This window comes from Hyperolius riggenbachi, chromosome 2 (genome assembly GCF_040937935.1).
Source record: "Hyperolius riggenbachi isolate aHypRig1 chromosome 2, aHypRig1.pri, whole genome shotgun sequence".
In the NCBI taxonomy this organism is placed as follows: Eukaryota; Metazoa; Chordata; class Amphibia; order Anura; family Hyperoliidae; genus Hyperolius; species Hyperolius riggenbachi.
In genome coordinates this window covers 371,691,798-371,711,757 of record NC_090647.1, presented here as the reverse complement: position 1 = coordinate 371,711,757, position 19,960 = coordinate 371,691,798, and the positions used below count along the sequence as shown (strand labels likewise).

Here is a 19,960-nt window from a genome sequence, read left to right as displayed (position 1 = left end):
TTAGGGCCCCTAAAATGCCAGGACAGTATAGGAACCCCACAAATGACTCCATTTTAGAAAGAAGACACCCCAAGGTATTCTGTTAGTAGTACGGTGAGTTCATAGAAGATTTTATTTTTTGTCACAAGTTAGCGGAAAATAACACACAGAAGATTTTATTTTTTGTCACAAGTTAGCGGAAATTGATTTTTATTGGTTTTTTTCAGTGTGTTATTTTCCGCTAACTTGTGACAAAAAATAAAATCTTCTATGAACTCACCGTACTACTAACAGAATACCTTGGGGTGTCTTCTTTCTAAAATGGAGTCATTTGTGGGGTTCCTATACTGTCCTGGCATTTTAGGGGCCCTAAACCGTGAGGAGTAGTCTTGAAACAAAATTTCTCACAATGACCTGTGAAATCCTAAAGGTACTCATTGGACTTTGGGCCCCTTAGTGCAGTTAGGGTGCAAAAAAGTGCCACACATGTGGTATCGCCGTACTCAGGAGAAGTAGTATAATGTGTTTTGGGGTGTATTTTTACACATACCCATGCTGAGTGGCAGAAAGATCTCTGTAAATGGACAATTGTGTGTGTAAAAAAAAAATAAAAATCAAAAGATTGTCATTTACAGAGGCATTTCTCCCACCCAGCATGGGTATGTGTAAAAATACACCCCAAAACACATTATACTACTTCTCCTGAGTACGGCGATGCCACATGTGTGGCACTTTTTTGCACCCTAACTGCGCTAAGGGGCCCAAAGTCCAATGAGTACCTTTAGGATTTCACAGGTCATTTTTGTTTCAAGACTACTCCTCACGGTTTAGGGCCCCTAAAATGCCAGGGCAGTATAGGAACCCCACTAATGACCCCATTTTAGAAAGAAGACACCCCAAGGTATTCCGTTAGCAGTATGGTGAGTTCATAGAAGATTTTATTTTTTTGTCACAAGTTAGCGGAAATTGATCTTAATTGTTTTTTTTCACAAAGTGTCATTTTCCGCTAACTTGTGACAAAAAATAAAATCTTCTATGAACTCACCATACTCCTAACGGAATATGTTTGGGTGTCTTCTTTCTAGAATGGGGTCATTTGTGGGGTTCCTATACTGCCCTGGCATTTTAGGGGCCCTAAACCATGAGGAGTAGTCTTGAAACCAAATGTCGCAAAATTACCTGTGAAATCCTAAAGGTACTCATTGGACTTTGGGCCCCTTAGCGTACTTAGGGTGTAAAAAAGTGCCACATATGTGGTACCGCCGTACTCAGGAGAAGTAGTATAATGTGTTTTGGGGTGTATTTTTACACATACCCATGCTGGGTGGGAGAAATATCTCTGTAAATGACAATTGTTTGATTTTTTTTTTTTTTACACACAATTGTCCATTTACAGAAAGATTTCTCCCACCCAGCATGGGTATGTGTAAAAATACACCCCAAAACACATTATACTACTTCTCCTGAGTACGGCGATACCACGTGTGACACTTTTTTGCAGCCTAGGTGCGCTAAGGGGCCCAACGTCCTAATCACAGGTCATTTTGAGGCATTTGTTTTCTAGACTACTCCTCACGGTTTAGGGCCCCTAAAATGCCAGGGCAGTATAGGAACCCCACAAGTGACCAAAGAAGACACCCCAAGGTATTCCGTTAGGTGTATGGCGAGTTCATAGAAGATTTTATTTTTTGTCACAAGTTAGTGAAAAATGACACGTTGTGAAAAAAACACAAATCAATTTCCGCTAACTTTTGACAAAAAATAAAATCTTCTATGAACTCGTCATACACCTAACGGAATACATTGGGGTGTCTTTTCTAAAATGGGATCAGTTTGTGGGGTTCCTATACTGCCCTGGCATTTTACGGGCCCAAAACCGTGAGTAGTCTGGAAACCAAATGTCTCAAAATGACCGTTCAGGGGTATAAGCATCTGAAAATTTTGATGACCGGTGGTCTATGAGGGGGCGAATTTTGTGGAACCGGTCATAAGCAGGGTGGCCTTTTAGATGACAGGTTGTATTGGGCCTGATCTGATAGATAGGAGTGCTAGGGGGTGACAGGAGGTGATTGATGGGTGTCTCAGGGGGTGGTTAGAGGGGAAAATAGATGCAATCAATGCATTGGGGAGGTGATCGGAAGGGGGTCTGAGGGGGATCTGAGGGTTTGGCCGAGTGATCAGTAGCCCACACGGGACAAATTAGGGCCTGATCTGATGGGTAGGTGTGCTAGGGGGTGACAGGAGGTGATTGATGGGTGTCTCAAGGTGTTATTAGAGGGGGGAATAGATGCAAGCAATGCACTGGCGAGGTGATCAGGGCTGGGGTCTGAGGGCGTTCTGAGGGTATGGGCGGGTGATTGAGTGCCCTAGGGGCAGATAGGGGTCTAATCTGATGGGTAGCAGTGACAGGGGTGATTGATGGGTAATTAGTGGGTGTTTGGAGGAGAGAACAGATGTAAACACTGCACTTGGGAGGTGATCTGATGTCGGATCTGCGGGCGATCTATTGGTGTGGGTGGGTGATCAGATTGCCCGCAAGGGGCAGGTTAGGGGCTGATTGATGGGTGGCAGTGACAGGGGGTGATTGATGGGTGGCAGTGACAGGGGGTGATTGATGGGTGATTGACAGGTGATCAGTGGGTTATTATAGGGAAGCACAGATGTAAATATTGCACTGGCGAATTGATAAGGGGGGGTCTGAGGGCAATCTGAGCGTGTAGGCGAGTGATTGGGTGCCCGCAAGGGGCAGATTAGGGTCTGATCTGATGGGTAACAGTGACAGGTGGTGATAGGGGGTGATTGATGGGTAATTAGTGGGTGTTTAGAGGAGAGAATAGATGTAAACACTGCGCTTGGGTGGTGATCTGATGTCGGATCTGCGGGCGATCTATTGGTGTGGGTGGGTGATCAGATTGCCCGCAAGGGGCAGGTTAGGGGCTGATTGATGGGTGGCAGTGACAGGGGGTGATTGACAGGTGATCAGGGGGGACAGATTCATACAGTACACGGGGGGGGGGGGGGAAATAGCGTTGACAGATAGTGACGGAGTGATTGATGGGTGATTAGGGGGATGATTGGGTGCAAACAGGGGTCTGGGGGTTGGGCAATCTGGGGCAGGGGGGGGGAGAAATCAGTGTGCTTGGGTGCGACATAGGGTGGCTGCAGCCTGCCCTGGTGGTCCCTCGGACACTGGGACCACCAGGGCAGGAGGCAGCCTGTATAATACACTTTGTAAACATTACAAAGTGTATTATACACTTTGTATGCGGCGATCGTCGGGTTAACATCCTGCCGGCGCTTCCGTATGGCCAGCGGGATGTTGCGGCGGTTGAGCGGAGACAGGCGCCGGCGGAGGATCGCGTCACGGATGACGCGATCGCTCCGCCCATGCCCCTACAAGGACCGCCGCCATTTGTCAATACGGCGGTCCTTGCGGGGTCCACTTCCCGGCCGCCAATTGTCAATACGGCAGTCGGGAAGTGGTTAAGGTGCGTACACACGCACTACTTCTGCCAACGACTGGTCAGTCAGACCCTCCCGCTGGGCAGATGTTCAGCTGACAGCGCGTATGTACGCGATGTAGGCAGACTAATAAGGCTGTTTCTGAACGATCCGCTGTCAGAAACAGCCTCATCAGTGTGCCGACAGCGCATACACACGCGCTATTGTCGGCTGAACAACCGCCCAGCGGGAGGGTCTGACGGACCCGTCGTTGGCGGAAGTAGTGCGTGTGTACGCACCTTTAGACAGGCTGCTCTCTGAAATACACACAGGGAGCATGTCTCTGTTTTCCTTGTCTGCTGTGCAAGAGTTTTAGGTCCACTTTAAAGGTCAACTGAAGTGAGAAGGCTGCCATATTTATTTCCTTTTAATCAATGCCAATTGCATGACTATCCTGCTGATCCTCTGCCTCTAATACTTTTAGCCATAGACCCTGAACAAGCATGCAGCAGATTAGGCATTTAACATTTTTGTCAAATCTGACCATATTAGATACATGCTTGTTTTTGGTGTGAGTGAGACACTACTGCATCCAAATAGAACATCAGGGCTGCCACAAATATGGTAGCCTTCATAAACTGTACCTCTCTCCTCTAAATATCTTCACAGAGGCGCTAAACTCAGTTACCCGGGGTCTAAGTTGTGATACTCCTGTACTATAGCCTGATGAAGTGGGATGTGCCCACGAAACACGTTGCACTATTTTGGAGTATGTGAATACATAAAAAAAATCAACTTTACCTTGTGTTGGTATTGGGGCGGTAAGTCCACCACTAACCCCCTTCATTTTTGACCTTAACAATTTTACACTACTGGCGCCTCTGTACTACTGCGTACATCTCTCCTCTAAAGGAAGAGCTAGTAGAATTGAAGCACATCTGTTACAGAGCAACCAGTCAGAATTCTTGCACCGTTTCTCTGGTTTGGATAAATCTACCCAATTGAGGCCACAATGTCTAAGCATGAAGCACTAGATGAGTCCAACGAAAATCAAATCAATTATGTGTTGTGGGATGTAGAACCATAAGATATGTAGTTGTACAGCAAGGACATAGAAAAAGCAATTTAAAAAAAAGTGGGCGGTGGGGTGGGGGGGGGGGGGGGGGTCAGGGGAAAAAAAAAAAAAGAAGTATTCCAACAATACTGATAGTATCCCATTTCCAAAACGCACAAGAAAAGATGATTGTACATATAATTATGTTTGCAGGAAAATTTGACTTGTGTTTGCTTTAAAAAACGTGAAATAATGTAGGGTAATCCAATCATGCGTACTTATTAACTACTGTAACATATACCTGGAAACCCCCGATCATCAAAATAAATCGCACATGCAGCATGCACACAACCACCAGACTAAGCCACCACTGTGCCGCCCATACTTACAACCTTCGGTTAGTATATAGGCTATTCTATTTGAGAGCTATGGAGGCTGCCATCTTGACCTCCTAAAACATTTTAAAAGGCTCCAATCCTAACTCGATATCTAATATCTTTTGAGTCACGCCAGTCGAACAAGACAAGAAAAGGAGCAGAGGAACACTTGATCTACATACTTCGCTCCATACTCACCTCCACGTGAAATTATTCTAGTGAGTAAGCAATATTACAGCCAGGGAGCTGGTATTGTATGTTGGTTGCCATAGCTATAAAGAGAATCACTGCTAGCTCTTACAGCATTTTTCCTCTGCATGTGTTTTATTACTATATCCAAAGCAAACTAAATGATGCACCAAACAAGAAAATCAATTGGTCAGGGGAGGAGCAGCGGTAGAACAATGGCCAATAGGACTGCACTGAACAGTGCAAAGCTGCAGGTTCAATAGATTTTCTATAGATATCATGCTGAAAATCTATGTGCAGTGTGGAAGGATTTCATCCCTCTCTGATAAGTTCCAGATCAGAGAAAGATTGATCGGTTTGACACATTGGGTGACAATCTATATGTGTATGGCAGCCTATATCCCTCTAACCACAGAGTCACTTTAGAAAAAAAAAAAAAAACACCTCTATACCAAATTGTATTAGAGATGCAAACATACACAGGCACGTATACATGTCTTCGTTGAAGAGACTACAGTCATGCACATAGCGAAAAAACACTAAGGTAAAAGTAGTAAATTTAGTTAACTCAGCATTTGACAGGCATCTCCTAAGCAGTAGCATTCGGGCATCACACTAACAGATATTTTTCTTACCTAAGCTGTCCGGGCTGTCAATTGAGAAACACATGAGAATAACATCGGTATCAGGGTAGGAGAGCGGGCGCAGTCTGTCATAATCCTCCTGTCCTGCTGTGTCCCACAGAGCCAGTTCCACCTACATTGAAATAACCTAATTAGTTTGCACAGAAGGAGAGGAAGGATTATAGGATTAGGAATGAGCAGGACAGATAAAGAGAAAAGTGGAGTTTGATAGGTGCTCAGTGTTTAGCACATACAGATTGTATAGCTGGCACAAATACCGAGAAGAATTGGACAATTCGGCTAAGTGCCATACAATTAAAATGTGAACGCTCTATGGAAAGCTCCGTTTTTTTCCTACCCTTTTGTCTTGAGCAGTGTAGTCTTATAACTGCATGTTATAAATGATCCAAAACCAATTCTGCCAATTTAATACAGATGAGGTTTAATTAGAATTATATCCAGCCCAGGCTCATTCCTTCAGGCACTTGTGTTTCAGAGGATCCTTTGCTTTGATCCTGTAAAGCTTCACTGTAGGGTAATTTACCATCTCCTGAAACTTGAGGAAAGTCCATTTTCAGATTGAGGCAGCAGCACAGCTACAAGTCAGCTATTAGCAGAAGTCAGGGGTCTTCCATAAATAACTTGGTTACCTAAGGTCATCAGAAACCAAAACTGATAACATGCTGGGACTGAATGTCAAATGAGGAAAAATTTGAAAGGACTTTGCAATGGTCCTAATGACTGCAGATGCCAACAAACTGCAGTCTACACAGACCCGAGTAACCAGGCTCAGGGAAAATCTAAACTGTACATGGAAGATACAGTTTGTTCAGGACTACTGTTAGCTTGGGTATGGTTTCTGTTTCGTGCCTGGCACTCCAGCATGTCCTCCCACCACCACAATTTGATATGTACTTAAAAATGTACTGGTCAACCACAAAAAAAAAAACAAAAAAAAAAACAAAATCAGCTGAATCTCCCTTTACTGACAAAAAACAGCACCCATTGTTACCACATTTTAAAATAACAGTTTATGCTTGAAAAGTTTAGTGTAGCTTTATATAAAAAAAAAGTACAAGCACTGTAAAGCTAAACGTAGCAGCTGCGGGGGACCAGAGGTTCCTTCCAGGATGGCAGGGCGCTGGTAGAAGCCCCAGGTAATTTTTATCCCTTTAGTTAAAGGACAACTGAAGCAAGAGGGATATGAAGGATGCCATATTTATTTAATTTTAAGCAATACCAGTTGCCTGGCTTAGCTACCCTGCTGATCCTCTGCCTCTAATACTTTTAGCCATAGACCCTGAAAAAGCAGTCAGATCTGACGAGATTAGCTGCATGCTTGTTTCTGGCATTATTCAGACACTACTACAGCCAAATAGATTAACAAGGCTACAAGGCAACTGGTAGTCTTTAAAAGATTTGGGTGAGGCGGGGGCACTATACTAGGGCACTAAACTGGCTATACCGAGCACTATACTAGCTATACTTGGCCACTAAACTAGCTATACCGAGCACTATACTACCTATGCTGAGCACTATACTAGCTATACTGGGCACTATACGAGCTATACTGGGGCACTATACTAGCTATACCGAGCACTATACTAGCTATACTGGGGCACTATACTAGCTATACTGGGGCACTATACTAGCTATACCGGGCACTTCACTAGCTATACCGGGCACTTCACTAGCTATACCGGGCACTATACTAGCTATACCGAGCACTATACTAGCTATACCGAGCACTATACTAGCTATACTGGGGCACTATACTAGCTATACCGGGCACTATACTAGCTATACCGGGCACTATACTAGCTATACCGGGCACTATACTAGCTATACTGGGGCAATATAGTACCTATACTGTGCACTATACTAGCTATACTGGGCACTATACTAGCTATACCGGGCACTTCACTAGCTATACTGGGCACTATACTAGCTATACCGAGCACTATACTAGCTATACCGAGCACTATACTAGCTATACTGGGGCACTATACTAGCTATACCGAGCACTATACTACCTATACTGTGCACTATACTAGCTATACTGGGCACTACCTACCCATACTGGCCACTATACTAACTATACTGGGACACACTGGGGGGGGGGGGAAATCACACGGCCAGCATTTCCTACCCCCGGCTTATATGAGGGTCAATCATTTTTTCCTGGTTTTTCAGGAAAAAGTTGGGGGGGGGGGGGGTCGGCTTATATGCGGGTCGGCTTGCTTGCGAGTATATACGGTAATGCATATTACTCAGTGGTACAGAGGGACACTTGTGACAGAGGGACACAGTGGAGCCCACTGAGGGAACAGGGACAGAGGTGGCACAGTGAGGGTGGCAGAGGGGGACACTGAATGCACAGGGGAACAGAGTGAGACACTGGGGGCATAGAGGAGGTACAGGGAACAGACTGAATAGTGTTTCGACTTAAGAACGGATTCAGGATAAGAATGAATCATTGTTAAAATCATTTAAGAAACAAGGCACATCAGAGCATCAAACTTGCAGTTTCAGGATTCCATACACCACTTTTTTTTGGGGGGGGGGGGGGGGGGGGTGTATATAGTATCTTTATACTATATAGCAGTATAGCAATTACCAAAACTATAACCATGGGCCCTGTGCACACCAAAAAACCTCTAGCAGATCCGCAAAACGCTAGAGGTTTTTGAAGCAGATTTTCTGAGCAATTCTACGCATGTTTAGAGAGGTTTTCTAAACATGCCTATCGTTTTCTGGAGTGTTTTTGTGTAGCAGATTTCATATATTGTTACAGTAAAGCTGTTACTGAACAGCTACTGTAACAAAAACGCCTGGAAAACCGCTCTGATCTAGCCTTTGAGAGCGGTTTTCCACTTTCCTATACTTTAACATTAAGGCAGAAACGCCTCAAATGTAAAAAATGCTGCACCCTCCGAGTTTGAGTTTGTGGAAAAAACGAACCGCTCTGTGTGCACCATTCCATTGAAATACATAACCCAAGCAGTTTTCAAACAGCTAGCGTTTTTAAAAATGCTCCAGAACCGCTCTGGTGTGCACCAGCCCCATAATCCATTATACTTGATAATCTGCTCCTGTCAATATTTGATAATCTGCTCTGACCATTATATCAGATAATCCGCACCTGACTAGTTGTGGTTCTGAATTCACAGAATTGTACTGCATACTGAATAATTATTTTCTACACACAATAAGACACTGTACTTTAAGGGTTGTGCAATTACTCTTACCTGTTTTCCATCTACTTCAATGTCAGCTATGTAGTTTTCAAAGACTGTTGGCACATAGACCTCAGGGAACTGATCCTTGCTAAATACTATCAGGAGACAAGTCTTCCCACAGGCACCATCTCCAACTATCACCAACTTCTTCCGAATTGCTGCCATGGCTGAGGAAACAAAAAACAGGTTTATTTGAATATGTGTGGCTAATGTGAAACACTTAAAAAAATAAGATTATATGATCAAACCAAAAAAACAACATCTGCTAGTTGGCCAAGTACTGTTCACCAACTGGTACAAGCTTGCTACTTATACTTCAATATGGACAGTCTATGCAAAGGACAAAGCTCTGAGTTCTATGTAATGTAAATCATTAAATCTGGCTGAATTTTAAACCCTACTGGCCAGACTATACTTCATGCCCTACATTTTAAAACCAACATCACAGTATGGTTTTTGCCAGTGGGGATGCAACAGCCACGGTTATGTTGGTGGACTTCTTAACCACTTTTCATCCAGACCTTGTTTCCCCCTAATGGACCAGAGCAAATTTGACATTTTAGCTATGTCCCAATTTAATCAGCAATACCGTTATCCCTATTTACGACACCTAAATTAAATATATATATTTTTCCAAGACTAACTAGCCTTTCATTGTGTGACTTTTTTCCCCCTCTATTTCTCCATTTTACCAATTCCAGTTTAAAAATAAAAAGCGCTATTGTAGAAAAAAAAAATTTTTTGTTTGGCTATTTTTACTGTTTATCACAAAAAAAACCAAAACCCTTAAAATTACATTCCTGTCACAATTTATGGTGAAGATATTTGATTCTGAAAGAATGCTACAGCATGTATTTTTCACTAAGAAGTGAGAAAGTAAAAGTATTTTTAATGGTAAAAATCAATCTGATTGGCTCAGGGCACATATATACGTTTTCACCAGTTAGTGTTGCAGCAGATAGTGCTAGAGGATTGCACAGGAGCAACGCCCAATCGTGCACAGCTGTGCTTCAGCTACAAGATGTATATCTAGATCCTTGTGGCTTAGATGAAGTCAGAGGACGTAGATATACTGTAGTGGTGAAAAAAGCGGTTAAGGAAACCAATAAATAATTACGTTTGTGTATATAGTCTGAAGAGACTATAGAATGCTTTGGCAGTGGAAAGCCTCTCGATGTTTTTGTGGGTTGTTTTTTTTTTTGGGGGGGGGGGGGGCTGCACAAGGAAACTTTAGGTGTACTTTGATGACCTTGTAGATTATAGGAACGAATTTCCAAACCTCAGCAGAATACGGACATAGGATCTTGTCAGCTTTATTATATAGGCAGGCAAGTTGCAGATTGGCAAAATGTATTCCACTAAATGTAAAAGCATACATCTTGGATTTTACCTTTGCATATCTTTTTCATTTTTTTATTTTTATTTTTTTTAAAACCTAAATAGTAGAATCTCGTTGTAGTAAACCTCTGAATATAGTAAACTCAATCCTCAGCAAATGCTTCTGTATAAATTTACAATGTATGACCAATTCTGATATAGTAAACGATAGAGTATATACTCTCAGTAACGCATGGGGGTGGGGGGTTATACAAACTCAGAATCTGTGACTAAAAAGGAGCTCTAGTGCTGTATAGGAAAGGATTAATCACTAGTCTTATATGTATGCACACTCCAATCTAAGGTAAACCGTAGTTTATATATAAACAAAGAAAGGAAAACAAAATAATTAAAAAAAGGGGGGGGTAGTTGGGGGGGAGGGGTTTGTATAAATTCCAGTTACTGTCCAAACCTGGTGGTGGGGTTTCTACGGATCATATTTATCTTTTAACAGAGAGGAAATGTGCAGAAGCCCAGAGTGAGAGAGACACATTCACAGAATTCCAACCACATTCTTTTTAAAAGCCGATTAGCTTCTACTTATAACACTTTACTGATCCAGCAGATCAAATTCTCTCCCGGCCACAAGAAGCACAGTGTCTGCTCAGAGTAACGAGAAGAAGCTACTCCTCTTGCTAGGTCCACCTCAGAACAAGTAACAGGATTGATCTATACATTTCCCTCTCCAACATCTACCTACTGGCAGATTTTAAAAACACAGAATGAAATATTTTTCATAAAAGCATAAGGACCAGCAATATGTTGCAGTAAGAACCGTACAGTGTACACCACACCATACCTATCCTAGTTTTACATCAAGTGGGGAAGGTTCAGAACATCTCTGGCCCTTTTTTTTTGTTTCCCGGTCTCCAGGGGCACAGATACAATCTTAATTGTACGATCTTACCACTTCTGTGTAATATGAGGGGGTACCTACAATGCCTAGCACACACCATACAATTTTCTGTTAGATTTTCTGGAAGATTGCCTGTAATTTAGATTAGGTTCTGTAAAGTACTGGTAGAGACTGGTCATTATCTCTGGTGCATTGCCTTCTGGTTATCTCCTGCTGAGTAGAACAATGCCTAATTGCTAGGCAGATAGATGATTAGATAGATAATTTCCAACATGTTGGAAATTATCTATCTGGCAGGTAAATCTAAAGGGGCCCATACACTCAGCCGATTAGCAGCCGATCGATGCGGCCGATTTAGATTGATTTCAATCGATCTGACATGCTGGATAATCTAGGTCGATCTGTTGAGATGGCTTATCAGTTTGCATTGGACCTAATGGAAATCTGATGCCCAAAATAAAAATGCCATCAGATCGATTTTCAATAGATTTCACACTGAAATCTATTGGAAATCTGTTCCTAGTAAAAAAAAAAAAAAAAAAAGTTCCTAAACACATCAGACAGATCAGAAATCTATCTGATGATCTATCTGCTGCTAATCTAACAAGTGTATGACCACCATAACAGAAAATCTTACAGAAAATTGTATGGTGTGTACTAGGCATAAAATCCATTCCAAGTATATCCAGTTTACCCTTTTACTACATAAATGTGTTAAGGTTGTACAATTACGAGTATCATTAGTGGATACCTTAAATATTCTGTACAAAGGGCGAGAATAAATCTCATAAATAGGGGACAAACTACAATAAAAAGGAGAATGATACTTTCACAACACTTATCTAGGTTTATGGCATTTTTAAGGGGAACATTTTTAAAAAAAAAAAAAAAAAAATCCCCTTTAAAACGCAAACGGAAAAATGCAAATTCTCAAAGCAATCATGTTAATTTGTGTAAACTTTATTACATTGTAGCTGAAGTATTCAAATAAAAACTCACTGTGCACCTCCCTATTCATACAGACTAGAGCTCTGCTGCCTAAGGGCTCGTTTCCACCATAGCGAATCCGCATGCGGCGACGAGATGCGGATTCGCTTGTTACACTGAAGTGGCCGGGGCTGTTTCCACATGTGCGGCGTGCGGGAGCGATTTGGCGGCGGGCCAAATCTGCACGACGGGACCCACCGAATTCGCCTGCGTCGGGAATCCGTGCGAATCGCCGCTAATTTATTTAATAATAAAAACGCATGCGTTTGTTACATGCGTTTTACCCGCGATTTCGCACCTTTTTCAATGTTATTTTGCCCTGGCAGTGTCATGCGAAATCGCGGGTAAAAACGCATGCGGAAACGCATCCGCATGCGTTTTTACAAGCGTCGGAATGCCGGCGAAATCGCGTCGCAACAGTGGAAACGAGCCCTAAGAAGTTTCCCTACTTGTCATTACTAGACTGAGGCCTTAAAACTGCTCACATCTGCTGAGAACTAGAAGGCTACGTTCACAGTGGGGCAGTGCAACATAACTGACGCATTATAACATGGCACGTCAGCTGAACAAACTCCAGCTAAGTAAAAAAAAAAAAAATTTTATCCATCCCACACACTAAACAAAATAAAACCAGTGGGATTCTAAAAAAGCATGCACATTTAGGAGAAGGTATATGGATACAATTGTTTCTTTGTTTTTTTTACAGTAGTCACGACGTTGTCTTCTTGAGTACCTCCCTCAGGCCTACAGAGATTGTTCCCAACCCTGTGCAACCTTATAAAGCAGGAGACTTTGAGGAACTGTAGTGAAAAATAATGTAATTAATAAAATCACGTATTCATCTATCAATTATTTAGTCAGTGTTTTCCCATTGTAAAATCTTTTTTCTCCCTGGTCTACATTCTGAAATGCATCATAGGTGGAGACCTCTTTAGTTCTGTAAGGTGCAGCTCTGTTGACGGTTTACAGAGTTCTAAAGCCAGTAGAAAAACACACTTTGTTTCCCATAATGCTTGGGGACGGGGTAATTTTGAATAATTTACTGCATTCTACTGTATGTCACTACAGTGCCTCTTTAATAGAGTGGAGGAGTAACCAATATTGCAAGAATTGATATTATATTTTTGTTGTGTTATAACAAAGAAGACAAGTAACTGCCACAAAATAGTCACAAATGCCAGGACTGAGGAGTCGGAGCAATTTTTTGGGCACCTGAAGTTTCATAAACTGAGGAGTCGGATGACTTTTGTACCCACTCCATATCCATGCAAGGGCTCTGGAATAGGAGTCACAGCAATTTTGGGTGCCTGAAGTCGGTGTCAGAGTCATTGGTTTCATAAACTGGAGGATTCCGAGTTGGAGTCTGATTATTTTTGTACCGACACCACAACCCTGATAAATACAATTGGCTCACGTTCCAAACTATGTGGCGAGCGTCATCATTTTCTGCTTACACTTGCCCTCTGCACATTGATTTAAAAAGGGCTTTCCCATGGAAATAGAACGTTCACTTATTAACTTCTCAAGCTCTACTGCCAATTGTTTTATGTGCCAGAAAGCCATGCGTTTATAATACATGCTCCATGGGCTTGGATACAAAAGCATCCAAGCAGTAAGAGTTGCCGAGTTTCGGCACCCAGTATCATAAGCCATCTACAGATGACAAAGATGATCACTTGTTATAGCCTTGGGTGAAAATCTTGCATCAGTACAAGTGTCCCCAAATGTCACTGACATGGGCCATTGTTATCCCTGCAATAGGATGCTTTCTGTTTGTCCTAACTACTTAGGCTAGGTTCACACTTTATGCCAGATGCACAATGGTGCGTTCAGTCTATCCTGAATGGAAACGCTGTGCCCCATAAGTGTCTACTGAGTGGATCCACACTACTCACTGTTGTGCATATGGCTCACCGCTGCCCCCGCCATTTGAGTTCTCTACACGCTAACACAGTCACAGGGCTTGGGGACAAGCACCAGTAAAGCTCAGAGCCCTGGCAGAATAAGGCCATAATTGGATAGATCAATTGAAATCCTACCTAGAAACAGGGGGAATTTTCATTGATCCACCACTGAACCAATGAAAATCCTCCCTAGTGCTATGGAGTATTCCCATTGGTGCTCTGAAAACCAATGATAGTCCTATGGTTCTTGCCAGGACTCAAATTCCAGAACTTGTCTGTGAGCCCAGCAGTGGTCAGTCCACATAGAGGACACAAAAAGGACCAAAGATACAGAAGAAAGAAGAGTTGATCCAGATCGTAGGGGGGGGACAAAAAGCCTAGTGGGAACAGGTTCCATGAGCATCCACAGCCTATGCGTGCTCCAGAAAAATCTTGCCAGTCGGGAACTTGCTTTCCGCTCCTGCTCGATTTGTGTAAACAAATCCTAAGCTTAAAGGACAACTGTAGTGAGAGGTATGTGGAGGCTGACATTTATTTCCTTCTAAATACCAGTTGCCTGGCTGTCCTGCTGATCCTCTGCCTCTAATACTTTTAGCCACTGCCCCTGAACAGGCATGCAGCAGATAAGATGTTTGACATTGTCAGATCTGACAAGATTAGCTGCATGCTTGTTTCTGGTGTCATTCAGAAACCACTGCAGCTAAATAGACCAAAAGGGCTGCCAGACAACTGGTATTGTTTAAAAGGAAATAACTATGGCAGCCTCCATATCCCTCTCACTACAGTTGTCCTTTAACATAGGATACATTTATACATCTGATTCCACCCTGCTGGAGCAGAGCACTTTGGCTACTGCTCAGCAACCTGCTATATTCTATGTATGAGGGCCCATTTCCACTATGGCGAATTCGCATGCGTTTTTCGCATGCAAATTCGCATAGCAATACAAGTGAATGGGACTGTTTCCACTTGTCATGATTCCTTTGCGTTTTTCTGTGCAGAAAAAATTCGCATGGCAGAGCCATCAGAATTCGCATACCGCATACTGCTATGCGAATCGCATACAATGCATTTAATAGGAAATTCGCATGAGGTTTGGATATGCAAATTTTTATGCGAATTTTCATGCGAATTCGCATAGAAACAATGGAAAAGCACACCAGCACTGCCATGGTTAAATTCGCATACATCGTCATCTATGCGAGTTCGCATGAAAATACGCATGAAAATTCGCATAGAACCGCATGCGAATTTCGTATCTGCATGCGAATTTTTACCGCGGCGATTCGCACCGCACAAGTGGAAATGCAGCCTAAGGCCCTGTTCACTAACTTTCAAACAGCATGTCTGTATAGTGACTGCTCCTTAACATGTCACCAGTAAGCGTCACTAATTGCCTTCTCAGGAACACTTACTGGTTGTCAGTGCTAGACTATAGCACATAGCCATGCATTCCAGGTGCTTTTCCATTTATATATAGAGTGTAAAACCTAAAATGTCATCAGAGCAGCCACAAGGTGTGTGCTTCTCTCCCACAAGCTGTTGCTAAGTAACAAATATAAGAACAAACAGCAGTTTACAGGAATCTGATCTACAAACTACCATATGACAGAGTTGCCACCTACCCACCACACATATCCTTTCCTCCCAAGGCTTACCGGTATACAATTTATTTTTTTGAACGGTTCTTTTTTAATTTCCTTTTTGTAATTTAAATTATTCAGGAAAGCTAGTTATCTAATGGTTGCCATATACTGCTTTAAATTAGATATAGAAACGAGTGGTGGAAGATAGTAAATGGATATCTACTTAATAATTGTTTGCTAGATGCATGTTGGATTATTGTGGCTCCGAAATATTAACAAGCCAACACCTCATTGCATTCCAGCATTTCTAGAGGGAAGGGTTTCTGGCTTTCAGGGACAACAAAGGGATCATATTCAGCAGTGATGCATAGTGGTACACCTCATATGCTCACTCCAACCTGAATCACCACAAATACCTTCTGTTTTATGAAGACATTTCTGTTTTGCATAGAATTTTAGAAAGAGGGCTTTTAGTTGGTCCTTTTTAGCCCTTTGCACACTGCTAGGAGTTCGGTTTCACCCTGAGCTTCCTGGGCAATCTGTAACTCTAAACTCTATCACAGGTGATGACATCTTTAGTGTTCAACGTTCAAAATGTAAGCAGGGAGAGGAGTATTGTAAAATATTGCTTATGTAAAATATAAGCAATTGTATTTATCACCTCATTTTCAGCACAGCTCCTCTTCAAAAAGGACCACTGCATTGAAAAAAGCAAGCAGCTAAAGTGGTCCTTAACTTAGTACTTCCTCTTAAAAGATAAGCAACTGCATTATAACCTATACTTGTTACAGCTTATAGCGCTCCTTCAGAGATGGTGCTGTGTAGTTACTTTCTGGTTTGCTGCGAGCACAGAAAGAGTTAATCTCCAGAGTTTACATATTAGCAGAGACAGCTCGGAGCTCAAATTACACTAGCTCATTACTTAGGGCTCGTTTCCACTAGTGCGGCGTGCGTCTCGCAGATGCACGCCGGAACTGAGCGGGTGGGCGGGATCGCAGGCGAATCCCATGAGCCGTGCCATGCACGGCTATAGGATTCGCAGCCTCCGTCGTGAATTCTGTGGGCGGTACTGGCCGAATCGCTCCCGCAAGCGATTCGGCCGCGGCGCCGTAACCCCCTATGACAGAGTTTCCCCGTGCAATTCATGTGCGAGGAAACTCTGCGGAATCGCGGCGGAAACAGCGATAGTGGAAACGGGCCCTTACTGGAAAGGAAAAATTAGACAGGCTGTTCTCTATAAACACATGAAGGATGGGCACAGGGTGGATTGGTCTGTTCTCCTGTGCAAGAGTTTAGGTCCGCTTTAACAAACTGAAGTGAGAGGAATATGGAGGCTGCCATATTTATTTTCTTTGAAGCAGTACCAGTTGCCTAGCAACCCTGCTGCTTTATTTAGCTGCAGTAGTGTCTGAATCACATCCGAAACAAGCATGCAGCTAATCTAGTATGATTTTCAAAATGTAGTACAGAGATTTCCACTAGCCACGCCCTGGCGTGATGTGATCATCGCATCGCAAACACCTACAGGTAGTTCCGGTCCTCAAGCAACGCGGCTCAATACTACCGCTATCGGAATCTGATGAGTGCTGCAGATCTGTAGCATGCTATCCATAATTTTACCCGCATCACATCGCGAAGGTAAATTGCATCAATGGGAACTACTCCATTGACTAACATTGGCTACAGTTTGAATGCAGTGTGATGATTGCATCGCAACGCGACTAGTGGAAATGGCCCTAAGTCAGTAGGGAGGCTGGATGGTATCTTACCATTTTGCCAGGTAGACTTAGCAACTGCCATTCAGGAAATGCTTTTGGAAACTAAGAAATCCATAAGAATCCCCGTAAAGAGATGGACTAGTCCAAAACCTGTCTGTTCTGTCAAATGTTTTACTGCTTACTCTTTTCGGTATAGTGGTACTTTAAAATGTATGCTACAAATTTCAGCTGTTACATAGTTATTTGGGTTGAAAAAAAAGACATACGTCTATAGAGTTCAACCAGACAAAGTACAACACCAGCCTGCTCCCTCACATATCCCTGTTGATCCAGAGGAAGGTGAAAAACCCTTACAAGGCATGGTCCAATTAGCCCCAAAAGGGAAAAAAATTCCTTCCCGACTCCAGCTGGCAATCAGATAAAATCCCTGGGTCAACATCATTGGGCATTACCTAGTAATTGTAGCCATGTATGTCTTTCAACGCAAGGAACGCATCTATGCCCTCTTTAAATGCCGGTATAGAATTTGCCATAACTACTTCCTGTGGCAATGCATTCCACAGCTTAATCACTCTTACTGTAAAGAACCCTTTCCTAAATAAATGGCTAAAATGGTTTCTCCTCCATGCGCAGGTCACGTCCTCTAGTATTTTGATAAGGCCTAGGGACAAAAAGCTCATTCGCCAAGCTTTTGTATTGCCCTCTGATGTATTTATACATGTTAAGAAGATCCCCTCTAAAGGCTCATACACACAGACTATAGTCTTTGGAAAATGAAAGATCACAGACCAATCTTACCACCCTTCATGTAGTATGAGAGCCATACTCTACACAGTCTTTTCTATGGAGCTGAACTTCACATCAGAAAAAAATCTTTGCAAGATGCTGCACACACAGATGCTGTACAGACACAAAAGATCAGTATCTGCAAAAGATCTGTTCCTGCCAAAAATCCATTCCTGCAAATTGCAATGATAGTCTATGAGATCTGCAGATCATCATACACACATGATTTAACTGACATTCATCTGCAGATCAAGCAATCATCTGCAGATCTGAAAATCCATCCTGGTGGATCTGATCTGCAGAGGATTGTCAGTTAAATCATGTGTGTATGATGATCTGCAGATCTCATAGACTATCATTGCAATTTGCAGGAATGGATTTTTGGCAGGAACAGATCTTTTGCAGATACTGATCTTTTGTGTCTGTACAGCATCTGTGTGTGCAGCATCTTGCAAAGATTTTTTTCTGATGTGGAGTTCAGCTCCATAGAAAAGACTGTGTAGAGTATGGCTCTCATACTACATGAAGGGTGGTAAGATTGGTCTGTGATCTTTCATTTTCAAAAGACTATGGTCTGATGTGTGTATGGGGCCTAAGGTGTCTTTTCTCTAGACTAAAACCCAGTTTATTTAGAGCAAGACCCTCCATCCCACGTATCAATCTTGTTGCTCGTCTCGGCACCTGCTCTAAAACTAGAATATCTTTCCTGTAATGTGGTGCCCAGAACTGAATTCCATATTCCAGATGTGGCCTTACTAGAGCGTTAAACAGGGGCAATAATATGCTAGCATCTCAAGTGTTTAACTTTTAATGCATCCCAAAATTGTTAGCTTTAGCTGCAGCGGCTTGGCATCGAGTACGATTATTTAACTTGTTGTCGATGAGTACTCCTAAGTCCTTCTCCAAGATTGATGTCCCCAACTGGATCCCATTTATTTAGTATGGTGCTAGACCATTGGTAACACCAAAATGCATGACTTTACATTTTTCAACATTGAATTTCATCTGCCATTTATGTGCCCATATAGCCATCCTATCCAGATCCTGTTGTCACAAATTACTACAGATCTGTAATACATAAGAGGATGAGACTAAAAAACAAAGTTCCAGAGGCCCTGACTGGCTCTAGACAACTACCTAACCTCAATACACAAACTGCTTACCTGGTTGATGTAATCAATGTAAAGTGTTCTATGTAATTTTAGGTTCTAGGTAATTTATGTAAAGTCAATGCTGCAATCAAATCACCATACATACCACAGGAACCTTTAACACTGCTAAAAAGAAGGCATTTTTAATCATTACATTCATCCTTCTACATGAAAAGTTCAGAAGACTGACCCCTTCTACATTAAGAAAAAAGAAAAGAATGAGGTTTTGAAATAACAGTATAGTGACACGCAAGTTGCATGTCATCATTGTTATGGGATGCAGAAACTGACCAGTTTGGTGTAGGAGTGGTGCAGGCTACGGAGACCTAGTCCTGCTACGCTCCAGTGGAACTTGTCTAAAGGTTGCTATGGAAATTTGGCTTTTGTTTACACTGATGGCAGGTCTGATAAAGATTAAGCAGAAGGCTGTATGACCCATTCATCCTCTAGCAAATTCTAGGAGGATTTCTAAGGAAACTGGCAATGGTTTCTATAAATTGTGCTTTCTTTTTTTGCCTTTGTTTCCAAGATCCCATTTACTTTAGTGGCACGTTTCACATGCTATGCCGAATGTGAAAAAAGAAAAAAAAAAACCTGGCATAGGTTTTTAAATTTCTTTAACTTAATATTTCTACAGTCTAGATCAGGCATGGGCAAACTCGCCCCTCCAGCTGTTAAGGAACTGTAAAGTCC

General features: G+C 42.4%; 1 protein-coding gene across 2 annotated transcripts in view; it reads right to left on the bottom strand.

The window, feature by feature from the left end:
- The window catches only part of LOC137546828 (rho-related GTP-binding protein RhoC), a 109,575-nt gene that overhangs the window by 21,636 nt on the left and 67,979 nt on the right, over positions 1-19,960 (bottom strand). Inside the window, exons 1-3 of one of the 2 annotated variants that reach the window (XM_068269727.1) lie at positions 15,442-15,514; positions 8,912-9,069; positions 5,676-5,796 (exon numbers count right to left, since the gene is read on the bottom strand). In XM_068269727.1, the coding sequence (XP_068125828.1) occupies positions 5,676-5,796; positions 8,912-9,069; positions 15,442-15,496 (334 nt within the window). In that variant the 5' untranslated portion in view covers positions 15,497-15,514. Of the gene's footprint in view, positions 1-5,675; positions 5,797-8,911; positions 9,070-15,441; positions 15,515-19,960 lie in introns of those variants that run through there. The other variant, XM_068269728.1, reaches the window with a different exon arrangement.